Raw genomic sequence first — 14,560 nt, 5'->3', positions numbered from 1 at the left:
AAACGAAACCAAACAAATGAGCTGCAATCAAAGTGCACATTTATCTAAACAGCACATTAGATGACAAGTATGTGCCCTTTGTCTCGCATAAAATAAAGTTGTAAATGTCCAACAACACACGCGTCTATCATGTCCGCCTCCATGCTGTGGCGAATTCCCTTTCCCTCCTTCTTCCCCCTGGTACGGTGCCCGGAACACATCTCCGCCTGACGTCTTTCCTGTACCATTCCGCCCTTGAATCGAAAGTGGTCCCAAAGTGGCGACAAGTGACGTATCAAAAACCTGGGTGTCTTGCCATCGGATGGCGAAACGTACAAGCGAACGTGAGTGTCGCTGACGTTACGGCGTCCCGACTCCTGGCTGCCCAAAGCTTCCGTGGGCTGTCGAGCTGGAGAGCGACCTGGAGCAAAACAGGCGTCTGAAGAGAATATAATAGAATAGTTTATTTCAGATATACATGCGTCATACATACGTCTTGGGGGCTGCAGCAAAAGAAGGCAAAAAAGCCCTCTGACGAGGCCGCCAGCCCCTCCCCCGCCCCCCCCCCCCCTCCTTCCCGCTATAGCAGTCAACAGAAACAGCATACAATTTTAGCCGCATCCATCGCCGCTTCTATGATGCCGCCAGGATCGCTGCCGGCGACAGCGTGACACTTCCTATGACGTCATCGCGCGAAAATCGACGGACTACTTTTTTAACGTGGTTGGCAGCCAGTCGGAGACGCGTTCCAGCCTCCAGGTACCATCCTAGGTAGTGCGAATATTAGCTTCTCACCGAGTTATCCTTGAGAGCGTAACTGAGAGTAAGTGAGAGCATAAGAAAGGCAGGGCGTTGCCGGATGCGTTGACGCTTCTTATTTCATGATTCGTTATTTTCTGTTCTTATCTGCTAGTGCCCCGATCTTGTTGACTGTGGAGCACTAATAACATGTTCCAAATTCGCAGCGTACTTTCTTCCATAATTGAGTTGTCAGTTACTATTGTAATGTAGTAGACTTGACAATGGCGGAACGGCGACAACGCCTACTTTTACATAATAATTTTCGTAACTCCACCGGTATTTATCAATCTAAATATATTTTCAGGACGCGCTAGTCTTGGGCGCAAGAGACACGATCAAAAGGAAGAAATGTCGTTTGTTCAAATGCGGAACCGACGTATTCCAATCTTATCTTTTTTCGGGATCTGTCGAGACGAGGACAGCTTGCCCAATGACAAAATAAAAATTGAATTTTTGATGTATTTCTTTTTTTTTTTTTTAAGCTGCAAGTTTATATGTAACCTTTTATACTACTGTAATAACTCTATTTCTAAGCTCATTGCGTTTTATCTGTGATAAACTTATACTCTGATGTAAATATAGTTCATGCTTTGTTTATGCGTCTCCTTCTATAACGCCTAGATTATCCTAATAACTGCAATATAAGAATAACGTAGCACATGTCCCTTATCATCGGTACCGTTTATGTAACCTGTATCATCATTAATTGTCTTCGGGCAGGAAGTGCATTACCAAAGGGTGTCTTCTTTCATTTTCGCTAACTGGGCGTCTGCCCAAAGAAGCGTTCTGCGCTGACTGCTCGCGTATCTTGGCGCCCCAGGTGCAGACGGAGCTGCGCAAGTTGTTCCAGAGATGGCGCTGCGACCGTCGCGGTCCGGGCTGCGGGGACAAGCAGCTGCAGCACCGGCACTCGCTCTTCACCCAGTCGGTCACTTTCCTCAGCAGAGGTCGGAGTTCCATCCAATCGTTGCATTCCGGTGAGCACCGCGCCAACGAGGTAGAGGGGCTTAGAGTGATAAACCGGAAGTTCGGAAGTGGCACCCCCCCGGTTGCCGCCATGTTTTACGCAAATGTGACCACTCGTCACGTGACCTCCCAAGAGCAGTGACGTCACAGGTAAGATGGCAGCGCCCAGAGCTGATGGATGCGAGTTTGTTCGGTGCGCGGCAGCCGTGATGTGCAGCTGCTTTCCGATGATTTCGGGCTTTTTCGTGCTCGCTGACGCAGGAATAATGTGAAGATATGAAGGAATGAGACGTTATACCCTTTTTGCGCAAGATCGCTCTGGATCATCTGGATATTGACACCCGTGAGACAGCATCAGCCGTGTCGCTGTACCGGTGCTCGGATTCGGGATCTGTTCGAGGATCGGTAGAACTTTGAGTGCTTTTAGCATGAAATTTTCGCATTCTCTTAGCTTTGTTTGAACGTGGGAATGACTGAGAATCGACGCGAAATGTGTGCGTCGGATATAGGGGCTAGGGGAATTTGTTTCAGCCCTAGGTAACTGCATAATCACAGCAACTTTTAGCGAGGAAACTCCTGCGATCTTTAACCCTTTGTGCTAATCGACGATTCTACATTCGATCGCTTTTCTTCCTTTTTGGTGAGTGCGAAGTGCACACTTATTTTCAGTTACGAGCATGACGTCTTATTGAGTGTGGGGATGAATAAATCGTTGCAGGCACTTGCTTCAAAGTTGTTTGACTTGCAATAAGAACAACTCTTTTGGTCATGTTAAACATCAAAACGTAGAAGGGACAGAAAATACACAGGACGACGTCTGAGCCTGAGACATCGTCCTGTCTATTTTCTGTCCCTTCTACGTTTTGCTGTTCATTTTCTACCCCACTCTGAAGTTAATTCAACATGGTTAATATTCACCAGCTCGCCTGCACCCTTGCGATTTTTTTTAATGTTTTACTGTTTTGGTGTATGCATAGATTAACTGCACCTTTTTCTCTTTCGTAGGATTTATTGCAGCAATACTTTTTTTCATCAAGAGTGCATTGTATTAGTCGTTCAATTATTTACTTGTTCTAATTACCTGGATAAGATGATTCATATTTGTGTTCATCTCTTGCCTGAAGAGCAGTCTTGTTGAAAAACGTTGACCATTCCTTTCGGTTTCTTCAATAGACTTTTTTGAAAAGTGTGGGTTGCCTATACTTTGTATCATTGTAACCTGGAAAAGGGTAACCGCCACAACCCTCTCGAGCCAATCAGAGAGACAGAGCGAAGGTGCGTGACAAATCTGTGCAGACGAGCACTTTGAATGACACATTGTCATGTGCCTCTCTCAAACGTGCATATTGGCTCACCGAGACTGTAGCCTTTACCGTTTGCCAAAATTTGATGAAACAAATTACAGTAGCTACTACTCTAATTACCCCAGGCTTTCATACTTTGGTCATTTGTTCGACAAGAATGTAATGTCCGCCATCACTGTGAACTCGGCTCAGCACCTATTGGACTTGAATGCTGCATTAGCATTCGACGTGAACTGGGGCCCATTTGTGTGCTTTACACGAAAAAAAAAATGGTAACAGTGTGTTGCTTGATGGGGTTCTGCAAAGGGTCTATTGTGTCATACATATAGGAAGTGTCCTGCTATATAACAATGCATCAACACATATTTTTAAAGTATATGCTCAGAGGTGTGTTTATTTTTGCAATTAACAAGTTACAGCTGTGTGCTTTAATGTTATTATCATGTGTGTAGTTTTAAGTATCCTCTCTGCAATGCCTACGAAGGCCCCTGAAGGGATAAATTAATAAATAACATTTTCACATCACTGGAGTTGGTTTTTGGATGTGCCACATGTTCAGGAAAAGTGGAATAGGTGCAGCCCAATGCAACAAGTCTGCCCGTCTGGTATGTCCCATTAATTAATATTGAAGGGTCAGAGATGCGAGTGTCCTCAAAAGGACCTGCGCGTGCGGTGAACACAATTCTTGGTGTATAAACTCGAGGTGTAAAGGCAAGCGGAAATATGTTTATCTGGTTAGTGTATCAAATATGTTTATTTCCACTGGATTACATAATTATTGATTCTTAGTTAATGGTTCCAGAACGAGTTCTTTCTGCGACAGTCTCCTGTCAGGCGTTGAGTTGTAACACCTGGGGACCTTGTTGTGGGATGACTCTCCTGGCACGTCGGTGTTCAGTTTGGTCGAGTAGCAACTTTGACCGACTCATGTCGTCTTGTAATCATACGTCATGTGCGGCCACTGACATCTGATGCACTGAAGCTGCAGGGCTGGCTTCTAATCCGCAAAATTTTCCTGGTAGTTTTCTGCATCAATGTAGCAAGCTCGGGCATGTATTGGTTATGTGGCTGTGCCTTTTGCTGTAACGTTGACTTGATAGCTGGCCACAATGTTTGTTTGCTATCAAGCCATTTCACTTCCATTTCGTAATGGAGATTCATTCTGGATCCCACGACCACTGCCACTTGTGTAAGTCTTGTGTGGCAAAGTGAAGTCTCGTGATGCTTGCAGTCCACTTTTGAGAGCAACCAACCATTCTATTTCTTTAAGTCACTGAGCGGCATTCTCCGTCAAAGTTGGAAATTGTGTGCTTCGTGGCGTGGACACGGATAATTAGTGTCAGAAAATTATTAGGTATTGTCCTTGAACGATAACAGACACCAGATCAACTCTCCTTCATTGCCGCTCACCTGCTTTGTCGTGCTTATCTCCCGTCCAGATGAAGTAGATCACGAGCTTCGGGGTAATGTCGGCACCAGGGACAAAGACCGCCGAAGATAATCCTCAATCTTCCGCGGACACTCGTCGAGACGTGGTCGAGGGTCGTTCGGCATGAACCCTTGCAAGCCAATTCATTGGTACGGGCACCTCCAGTAGAGAAGGTCGGCCACATGCAGTGGTAGCAGAGTGGTTTTCGGTTGGCCATTCGCAGTACCTCCGTCTTCGTCAGTGTACTTTGTTCAGCGCGGACCTACACTGGTTCTTTCCGATGTCGGGAATGCTTCAGCGTTGGGGTATCTCGTTGAATTGGCATTGAATAGTAACAGGTAGCCGGTGCTGGTCGTTGTGACTTTGTGGCATAGGTCGCCCTCGGTTCGTCAGATGCCACTTCGCTCGAAGAAGTCTCCAGTTGAAATGCCTGTCGAACTTCTTCTGAAACAATCTTGGCGATCAAAATAAAAGCCGGGCAACTGATGGCAGGAACTAGCTTCCTTATCTCCTCCCGGACACCGTTGTGGATGATGTCACGTATGCCTGGGGGGCTGGCATCGAAGTTGCAGCTGGATGACTCGAGAGTCGAGACGCTGGGGAGTTGTTGATAGTGACAGGCTCGGGCCTGCAATGTATACATTCAACGTTGGAAGCCTCATTGATATGAACCCTTCGACTGTTGTCGTGAGGTTGCAGACAAGGCTGCCGGAGGTGTTGTCCCTCGCATGAGGGACATGGGATTCTTAGCTTCTTGTCTTCTGTAGCATCAGGGTTGGCGTGGGTGCTCGATCAGAGGCAAAACATCCTCCACGAAGGTGGTGACGCTCTTCTTGGGGCCGTGTCCTGGACAGAATCAGGAATTCGACTCTCTCTCGTCAACGTTGGCCGATGAACGTGCACTTCAGCTCGATCTTGCAAACTTCCCACGACTTTAAGGAGGATTCGTGGTTCTCAAACCAGTGCCTCGCAGTTTCTTCCACGAGAAATATAGTTTCTGCAGGAGCTGGTTGTCCATCTACCCACTGTGGCGGGCGACACGGTCATATTGTTCAATCCAGCCCTCAACATCTTATGCACCTTGCGTGAAAGGGCATCAGAGTATGATGTTCGACGGGCATGCAAACGATGGTGGGAGCGGACGTGGTTTGCCGCTACAGGTTTGTCATTGTTGGCTTAGTCAGCTTCGGTTTTTCTGGCAAAAGACCTAGATCCGGTGGTTCTTGCTGGTAGCAGCGACTGGCTTGGATTTCAAGTTTTTCGTGGTGTATTTCCGAGTTTCGTCCTTGTGGTACTCGCTCGTCTTGCGGTTTTTCTGCCGGGCTGGGGATCGGACTTGGTTCACGGCTCGCCGGGGGTTTAAGACTCGGGATAATGTGCCACCCGTGTCTTGTTATCGGGCAACTCGGCTAAGGAGCCGCCAGGGTCCACGCAGAGTGAAGGGCTATCGGTAAAGTGCGCAGCACCTCAACCAGAACATACAATGACAGCTGAGCATGGCCCTGGAACATTCCAGAATAGTAAATATTGATAGAAAATAGGAGTGGAGCAAGCATCCGTGACAATATAACAAAACAGACAGAAAAGAGCCTATCCTGACCACTAAAGAAGCTGCATTGCTTTAGTGGCATTCTGTCCGAATAAATCCTCTCCTTTGGGGTCTGGCGACTGCCGTGGACGAGCTGAACTGAAATCGATGCGGGACCACTTTTCTGGTAATGAGCCGCTGCAGACTGCAGTCGCAAAGCGGCGTGAACGGGTGGACTGGGTAGGTAGCACGCGCGATGAAATGCCCCTACAGCTTGCAATTCGTGTAACGAGTGTTGATGAAACTTTGGTGTCGACGAAACGTGCGACAGACCAGCGGAATCAATACGAACTGCAACACCTGTGCTCCGTGAAAGTGGACGTCTACGCCAGAACAATTAAGTAGCCAGCACAGCATCACCTAAAGCACGGCACAGGAACTACCAGCTTGAAGGCAGCTCTTCGGCGCGCCGCACACCTGTGCTCCGTGAAAGTGCACGTCTACGCCGGAACAATTTGAGAAGACAGTATCATTTAGCACGGCACGGGAACTAAAAGCGGCAAGGCAGCTCTCCGGTGCACCGCACAACCAAAGTGAGCCTTCGGTCATTTGAACGAAGCGGCACCACGATTGCACACACCCAAGCACGACTCACGCAATTTCCGTCGCTAAACTGTGTATCCAAATATATTGCACACGCTTTACTGCAGATCTCGAAGGTTCCGATGGTCAACGAGAGCACAGAAATGTCGCCTTAAAATTTATCCTCGCGGTGTCCGAATCAATCCGAGGTCCGTGCAACGTAGGGCCGATTGTCTCCTTCGTGGCAATACCCCCGTCGGTCACTAGCGAAATGCACACGGTTCCTCCGTATTTTCACGTTATACTTACGTCAGACGCCACGAACTTTGAAGTCGCTTTCAACCGGCCTCATACAACCTCAGATGACGGCTTCCGCGTCTAAAATCAACTCGCCGAGACGAACGACAACGAACAAAGCATCCGACAAGCTCCGGCCAATGCTCCGGCCCAGCTGGGGCCAGCCGCTGCATGGGCGCTGCCATCTTTCCTGTGACGTCACGTCTTTGGTTTGGTCATGTGACGAGTGGTCAAATTTGCGTACAATGGCAGCCGCCTTAGGGGGGTCACTTTCGAGTGCAGACCGGAACCCCGGTTTATCGCTCTAAGCCCCTCTACTTCGTTGCACCGCGCAAACACGGCTGACCTTGCCTACCCAACACCGAGAGCACTTTTTAGAAACACTTAGTCGATCGCTCCTGAAACACTGCCTTACATTTATTATATGACTTTCAGATAATGGTCGCCTATCCAAGTTTCTTATTGTTTCATCGTCTGAGGTTTTACATTCTGCCCGTTTCTATCATAAACTAAATGAATAGTCCGTTTATAAAAAAAGAGTTATTCCTTAGAATATTCTGATTACGTGATAGCGGGCCAGCTAAACGTACAATGTTTACGAACTAATTCACTGGAATAATCATCTCTACAGAAAGACTACAAGTGAAGATTGGTAATCCGTTGTCAAAATATGACATACCAGGTGTAATATAATAAAGGAAATTCTACCTCCCGTTAACAAATTGCGAGTTTCGGTACTCCAAAAACGCAAATTAAGAGGAGGATGGTTGTGAAAAGCAACCAATTCGAAGACCCAAGAAATGTTTGCTAGATAATTTTTTTTTGCATTCCGATTGCAGTACCCGGTAGTCCGCAAGCTCTTTCGCGCTTTATGGACAATTGCAAGCATGTCACCCCGACGGGTACCCCACAAGTGCAAGCACGTGCAGCTTCCGCGTAAACGTAGCTTTGGCAAGCTTGAAATTGCACGGGCTTGTCCGGACTAGCAAAGACATGGCGGCGGCCAGTGGCACTTTTAGCAAACCTTTACCGTGTTCCGCGTACCGCAGCTGCCGGAGCCTTAAATTACGTTTTTAATCGCGCGCTCCGCGGTCACGGTATCACTTGGGCGCCTGCTTAAAAGCAGGCTCCAAAGGCACCAGTAGTGCGGTACGCGGAACACGGTAACGGTTTGCTAAAAGTCACTATTTTTATCGGGTATACTTACGGGATGATAACGCTAGTAAGCAGGCGAGCTGGTTAAAGTTGGCCACCATTAAGACCCGAGACGACGGAAAGAATGGGGACAGCTCACACGTCTGAACACTGAGTTTTAGCTTTGGGTATACGAGCAAACGCAAACGCTGTGCGTTTGCTCTAGCGTTGCGTTCTCCATGCTGCGCATGCGCGAAGTCGCCACGCACAAATCCAGGGCCTCAGTCGAACTTTGGAAAGCTAACGCAGACGCACAGGGCTTGCGTTTTTTATACGCACGCACTACTAAAACTCACTAATGAGACGTGTGTCCTGTCACCATTCTTTCCGTCGTCTCTGGTCTTAACGATGTGCATTCTTACGGGAGGCGAAAAATGCTACGTTGCCTCATTTGCGTGAGACGTGTCTTTTCCGTGGGATCTTAGCCAAGAGGTATGGCACCGCTGGCTTTCAGATTGGCTCGCGAGTAGTCGCCTGCCCCCTCCCCCCCCCCCCCCCCCCCCCCCCTCACAAAGGCATTTAAATTTCTGCGGGGCGCGAATTTCCTCCCTATTGCGCCCTTGGTCTTGATTGGTTAAATCTTTGAAATCTTAAAGACATTTCTAGGGCATTTATGCTTGCCTACATTTTTATTTGAACATGACTTGTAAGAGCCCGACGACTTATAACACAATTTGCGCCTAGAAAATAGTTTTCTATCCGCTCGAAAACAGCCCGTTGAAAATTGGCCTGTTTCAGTCGCGCTCACTGTTGTTTTCATGTTCACGTGGAGTTGAAACTATCTGTAAAAATATACTCAAAGTCGTGGGTTATCTAAGACCTAAATGCAATAGTAAAAACAGAAAATAATGATAACGCTATTTTTTGGCATCCAAAAAGATGCAAATAAACTTCCGGAAAAAAAGAAAGTATTTTTTTTTTTTTTTGCACAGATCACAGAAGTACAGCTCACCCCAAACTTAATGCCGCCACGGGATGGTCCGTTTCTGGCACTTTGTGCGCTATTTCTGGGCCTACCGCTCAAACTATGTGGAAAAGTGTCGACTTCCCGATCACAATTTTGCCTAAGGTAATGGTTCCATCTGCTACAGTGACTAGTTTAACACTGAGTAGCCGCCAATAAATAAATAGTTCGGTGACCGAGTGGCGGGGTTAAGTTTCAGGAGCACTGTACATGTGCACGTCGCTCTAAATATGGCGACGTACCACGGGCTAAACGACGCGATAGCGGGGCACGACGGACCATCATTGCGACGGACGTGGGGCCGCTGCTTCGCAACTACCTTTCGTGGTACCCGCCAAGCGCAGAGCATTAAGCGGGAGGGTTATAAGTGTTAAATAATCGCACGACAAGCGGTTCACGTAAGTTTGTCGTTGTCTGCTTCAGAGGCCAAAGAAGCTGACGGGGGAAAAAAAAAACGCGTTTGATTGTAGCCACGTGACTTTCGGCCATGAGCTTGAATGCTGGTGTTTCGGTTTCGGTTTCGAGCAGATGGGTTTTATGGATGTATTAATCATATAGGTGAATCCTCAGAAAAATCTTGAATGAGTAGTATTCTGACACTAAATTAAATCACCAAATAATTTGGGGATAGATTTTAGTCGAAGAAGAAAACTTCAATCAACAAGCTGTTTACAACCCTCAACGCAATGTGCTACCTCATTATGGATTTTTTCGTACGGCGCTTACAATCAAGCGAGATCCCCCGATCACATATAATTCAAGTCACCAGCTTAAAGGTTTTTGGAGTCGTATTTATTTGTGATTTTAGCTAATTGTGTTGGGGTAGTAAGACTCTTCTTGTTATTGCTAGCATTATAAGCAAATAATAAGAAAGAATTCTGATACAATATTACCTGGTGTACCCATCTCACATGCAAACAAAAGAACACAGTATTGGTATCACACACGTGCACACATAGCCTAGTAGCGCGACACTAAATGGAGATTTATGACTAACTCCGCAGAGCAGCAAGAGTGCAATTTCGGAAGCGAGTGCCTGTCCCCGTACCGTTTGTCACCTATCTTGCTGCAATTACGAACAAGCTTTTTCTAAGAACGATTTGAAGTGAATAGCCTCACAAACAAAACCTAAGTGACGGCCTGGAAAACCTGAGAAAATCTGTAATCCCAGAGTAATACAGGTGGCTCGCTTGGTCCTACCGAGCAAGCATCGTCGGCATTTGTTGAGCAGGGGATGGGAATGCTTTCGGCACTCACATTTACGTTTATTTATATTATGTGTATATATCCGCATAGACCCACACTACCCACGTGGCGACGCCCAAAACGACTTGTTTACGCAGCGCCGTATTTTCTTGCTCCTCGACGTCGTGGGATTAGCAAAAATGGCAGGGCAGCGCAATCTGAACAGGTGCGAGTCCTTCCACCGCCGCAAAACGAGGACAAAGCAGAATTTGCCGACTTGTGTTCACAGTTCAGCACGAGCCAAATTACGTTATTGTCTGATTGTATTACCCAACTTCTCGGCAGAAAAGAGAAAACATTTTTGAGATAACTGTCAACCTCCGTGATAAACTAAAAATACACTACGAGACGAGAAGGTATGGACGGAAAACGAAGCAATAAAACGTACGTAGCCTTCGAGCATACTGAGCAGGATTGTATAAATAATTTTGTTTTGTCATCTGATTCGGCATGGTTCCATAAGTGTCGTCAGTTTACTCAAGGTGTTATCTCTGTTTTTTTTGTTTTTTTTTGCTTTTTTTTAATTAAAAAAAAACGAAGGCTTTATTTGTCTCGCCTATTGAAGTTCCTTGTTTTGATGCATAATGTTTTCAGCTTTGGAAAAGACTGGTAAATTAATTTGAACAGGGACCAGGGACGGCTTGCTAGAACAGCGTATCAGCTGATACTGAGTGAAACAAAGCAGTGCAAAGGGTGGGGCGCGCGACTGTCTTGAGGCGCGGCTTGTGTCCAGCTTAGCTCAAGCGCTGGCTTTCCCTATTGGAAAACCCCAATATAAACAGCGTATTATGGATATTGGTAAACAATATCTTTTTATTGTATTGCAATACAATATAGACAGTGTATTGGAAAACATTACATTTATTGTATTGTATTACAATAAGGATTTGTTATAGGATTCCAATATCCATAATACGCTGAAAATATAGGAATCTAATACCGTATAAACCCTTATTGGATCCCCATATGTCGTATGGGGATCCAATAGGGGTTTACGATTCCAATATACTCAGCGTATTATGGATATTGGAATCCAATATATTATATCGACTACCAATAAAACTATATACGAGTTGGAATATCACGTTTAGCGCAACATTTCTCTGCAACACAGTCTCTTCTTGTGTGTGACTCTGAGTGATAAGTTAAAAAAATGTTGCTGTTGTCAAATTGTGAATAAAGAAGAAAAACACTGGACTTATTCATACCAAATATATTTAACATATTCCTGAACTGGAGGATCTGGCATTTACTGCAAAAGAAAGTTAATTGTTTACGACTCTCATTCAAAAACTTGATCTTTGAAAACAGAATGTGAAATCCTCACCTTAATGAAAACAGCACCTGCTAGCTGTAGCCATATAGAAACTGCAAAATAAAAATTTGTGATTAGTTTGCGACAAGTAGCCATCCTTCACCAAGCCGGATAGATTCAAAATTATGTCGGCGTTTGATTGTGGAAAAATAAGCTTCAATGCCACTGCCACAGGTCATTATGAGCTCGGTCAATTAAATATACGTATCCGCTCGCCTGGCTTCACTATTCCTGCTTCGCACCTAACTAGATTATCTGGAATGCTCACCTTTGAGGAAAAACGAACTGGTGCTTGCTTGCTTGTAGGCCGTGGAAACTGGAAGAGAGATTTGCGGTTAGTTGCGTCCAAGTAGCAGTTACTTTGAGTATCCCCGTAAAGTACACCAAGTCTGAATGATTCAAAATTACATGCGCGGGACATAGATATCCTCTTGCGACGTAACTGGGCACGTGCCAATGTCGCCCGCTTGTATTACAGAAAAATAAGCTTCAATGCAGGAGCTCCCAGTCGTTCTGAGCTCCGTCAATTAAAAATGCTGTACCGGTCGTATGGCTTCAGTATTCCTGCTTCGGGAATCTGGAATTCTCACCTTTAAAGAAAAGCAAACTGGGACCTGCTGGCTCTTAGGCTGTGGAAACTGCCAGAAAGATTTGCGATCAGCTGCATCCAAGTATCAATTTCTTTGACCAGCCACCTACAGCACACTAAGCCGGGCACACGTTTTGTCGCCTACAGCAACACTGAAGCCAGACAGACAAGCGGTACGGCACCTTTAATTGACGGAGCTCAGAACGAGTAGGGACGCTTTCACTGAAGCTTGTTTTGCTGCAATACACACGTGTATTGCAGCAAAGCAAGCTTCAGTGAAAGCGTCCCCAGTCGTTCTGTCAATTAAATATGCCGTACCGCTTGTCTGGCTTCAGTATTGCTGCTTCAGAGCAATCTAGAAAATCTAGAATCCTCACCTTTGAACGAGAACGAACTGGCGCCGGCTGGCTTGTGGGCCATGGAAACTGCAAGAGAGATTTGCGATTAGTTAGGTCCAAGTAACAATTTTTTTGGGTAGCCACCTACCGCACACTCAAAATTACATGCACGGGACACAGATGCCTCATGCGACGGAACTCCCTTCGTCCTTGTTTTCTGTTAACTCTGCTCACCTTCACCACTCGCCTCCAATTTCTGCGCTACTTCTTTAATCTCGATTCCCTGGTTCCCAAAGGCCATGCCATGGCTTGCGCCAGTCACGGATCTGTCAGCTCTGCGATTGGCACTATTGTGGCAAAGACGCCACAGCACCTGGCGCTTGATGTGCTCTTTCAATATTTTGAGCACGGCTCAAAACAGGTGGATGAGTGTCTGGTATGCCCTTTGCTTATTTGCGGATCGTTCCGGATCAGAGGGTAGGCACTTCTGCGACCTGGGCGCATGCTCGGTATTTTACAATAGTTGAAACCGAACTCTGCAGGAATCTTGAAACATAACAAACATAATGTGCACGCCAAAAGGCATAGCAAATGAAACACCCACCATCTATCTATTTTCGTTTCTTGTCCGCAAGAAGCTGTCGTATATGTAGCCTCCCTTGCTTAAGCCGTTCCTCCCTAGTGTCCCGGTTGGGTCTCGTCCTGATAAATCGTCGCTGGAGACCTGAGGAGCGGTCAACATCAGATTAGACCTTTTTGAGAAAGAACCATATACTTGCTGAGAGGAAGTACACCCGAACGAATCTCAGGCATGTCATTTATAGTGCGTTTTAAATTGAGAAGCATGATGTAAAATTTGACGTCAATACTGACTCACCCCTTTTGCAAACCCAATATTTTGAAGGCCTTGTCCCCCTCGCGAGGGGGACAAGGCCCATGAATCCCGGCATGTGGATGAAATTTTTACCTTAACATCCCGACTCAATGCCCATCCCTGATTATTCGACCACCACACTTTTAGAAAAAAAAATATCTTTTTTTAGAAAATACCGAGTCATCTACCACCCCTACAAACGCCTGAACCAAGCATACTCGTACCGTGGCTTGTTTGCTCCGTGCCGCCCCCGAGTTAATTCGGGCTGACAATGTTTTTTTTTTTTCAAATGGAACCCACACTCTTAGTTTTGGTTTGTCTTGTAGAAGCAGGTGGATACTTTTATAAAGCTTCCTCCCTATGCGCTTCCGAGTCAACATTGTTGCAATGGCCAACCCCCGGGCTTTGATTTTGCGCTCCTTGATGAATGCTGAAACTCACATAGGCGGGCAATAGCTCGCCTTGAAAATACTTGCTTTTGGTGGCCGAGAACAAACTCGTGTTCCTGATTGGCAGCCACTTGCTGCCAAGAATTTCTGCACATATCCTAAAGATTAGTCTAACACAGATGCTTTGGCCGGACAGAGATACAAAAGCCTGAAACAAGACCACTATACAGACAGGAAATAGAGTGTCTGTGAGGAATAAAACAAACAACTCAGATAGACATCAATCACTCACCTTGAAAACACTTGCCATTCGCGGCAAAAAACAAACTTCTGGCCTTGATTGGCTGGTTCTTGCCACCAAGACCTGCATGTATAAGAAAGAACCCGGTCTTAATTAAACTTGGGTGCTTCTGCAGAAGAGAGACAACAAAATACTAGTGCAAGACCACTACACACAGGAAATGGCATTCAAAAGGAATGAAACACAAAACTGATATAGGTGGGCAATAGCTAACCTTGAAAATACTTGCTCTTAGTGGCCGAGAACAAACACGTGTTCCTGATTGGCAGCCATTAGCTGCAAAGAATACCTGCAGATATCCTAAAGAACCGAGTCAGTCTAACACAGATGCTTTGACCGGAGAGAAACACAAAAGCCTGACACAAAACCACTATAAAGACAGGACATAGAGTGTCTGTGAGGAATGAAATGCACAACTCAGATAGGCGTCAATCACTCACCTTGAAAATACTTGCCATGCGCGGC

The 14,560-nt window shown here is 46.1% G+C and overlaps 1 protein-coding gene across 1 annotated transcript in view; it reads left to right on the top strand.

Moving 5' to 3' along the window:
- LOC115328052 (parathyroid hormone/parathyroid hormone-related peptide receptor) overlaps positions 1 to 14,560 on the top strand; it is a 292,861-nt gene that overhangs the window by 252,420 nt on the left and 25,881 nt on the right. The window contains exon 12 of the mRNA XM_042292197.1: positions 1,601 to 1,757. Within this exon, the coding sequence (XP_042148131.1) occupies positions 1,601 to 1,757 (157 nt within the window). The remainder of the gene's footprint in view (positions 1 to 1,600; positions 1,758 to 14,560) is intronic.

This window comes from Ixodes scapularis, unplaced genomic scaffold (genome assembly GCF_016920785.2).
Source record: "Ixodes scapularis isolate PalLabHiFi unplaced genomic scaffold, ASM1692078v2 PGA_scaffold39__5_contigs__length_11793443, whole genome shotgun sequence".
NCBI classification, from domain to species: Eukaryota; Metazoa; Arthropoda; class Arachnida; order Ixodida; family Ixodidae; genus Ixodes; species Ixodes scapularis.
Note: the sequence above shows the minus strand (reverse complement) of the source record. Positions and strands in the feature narration are given on the sequence as shown.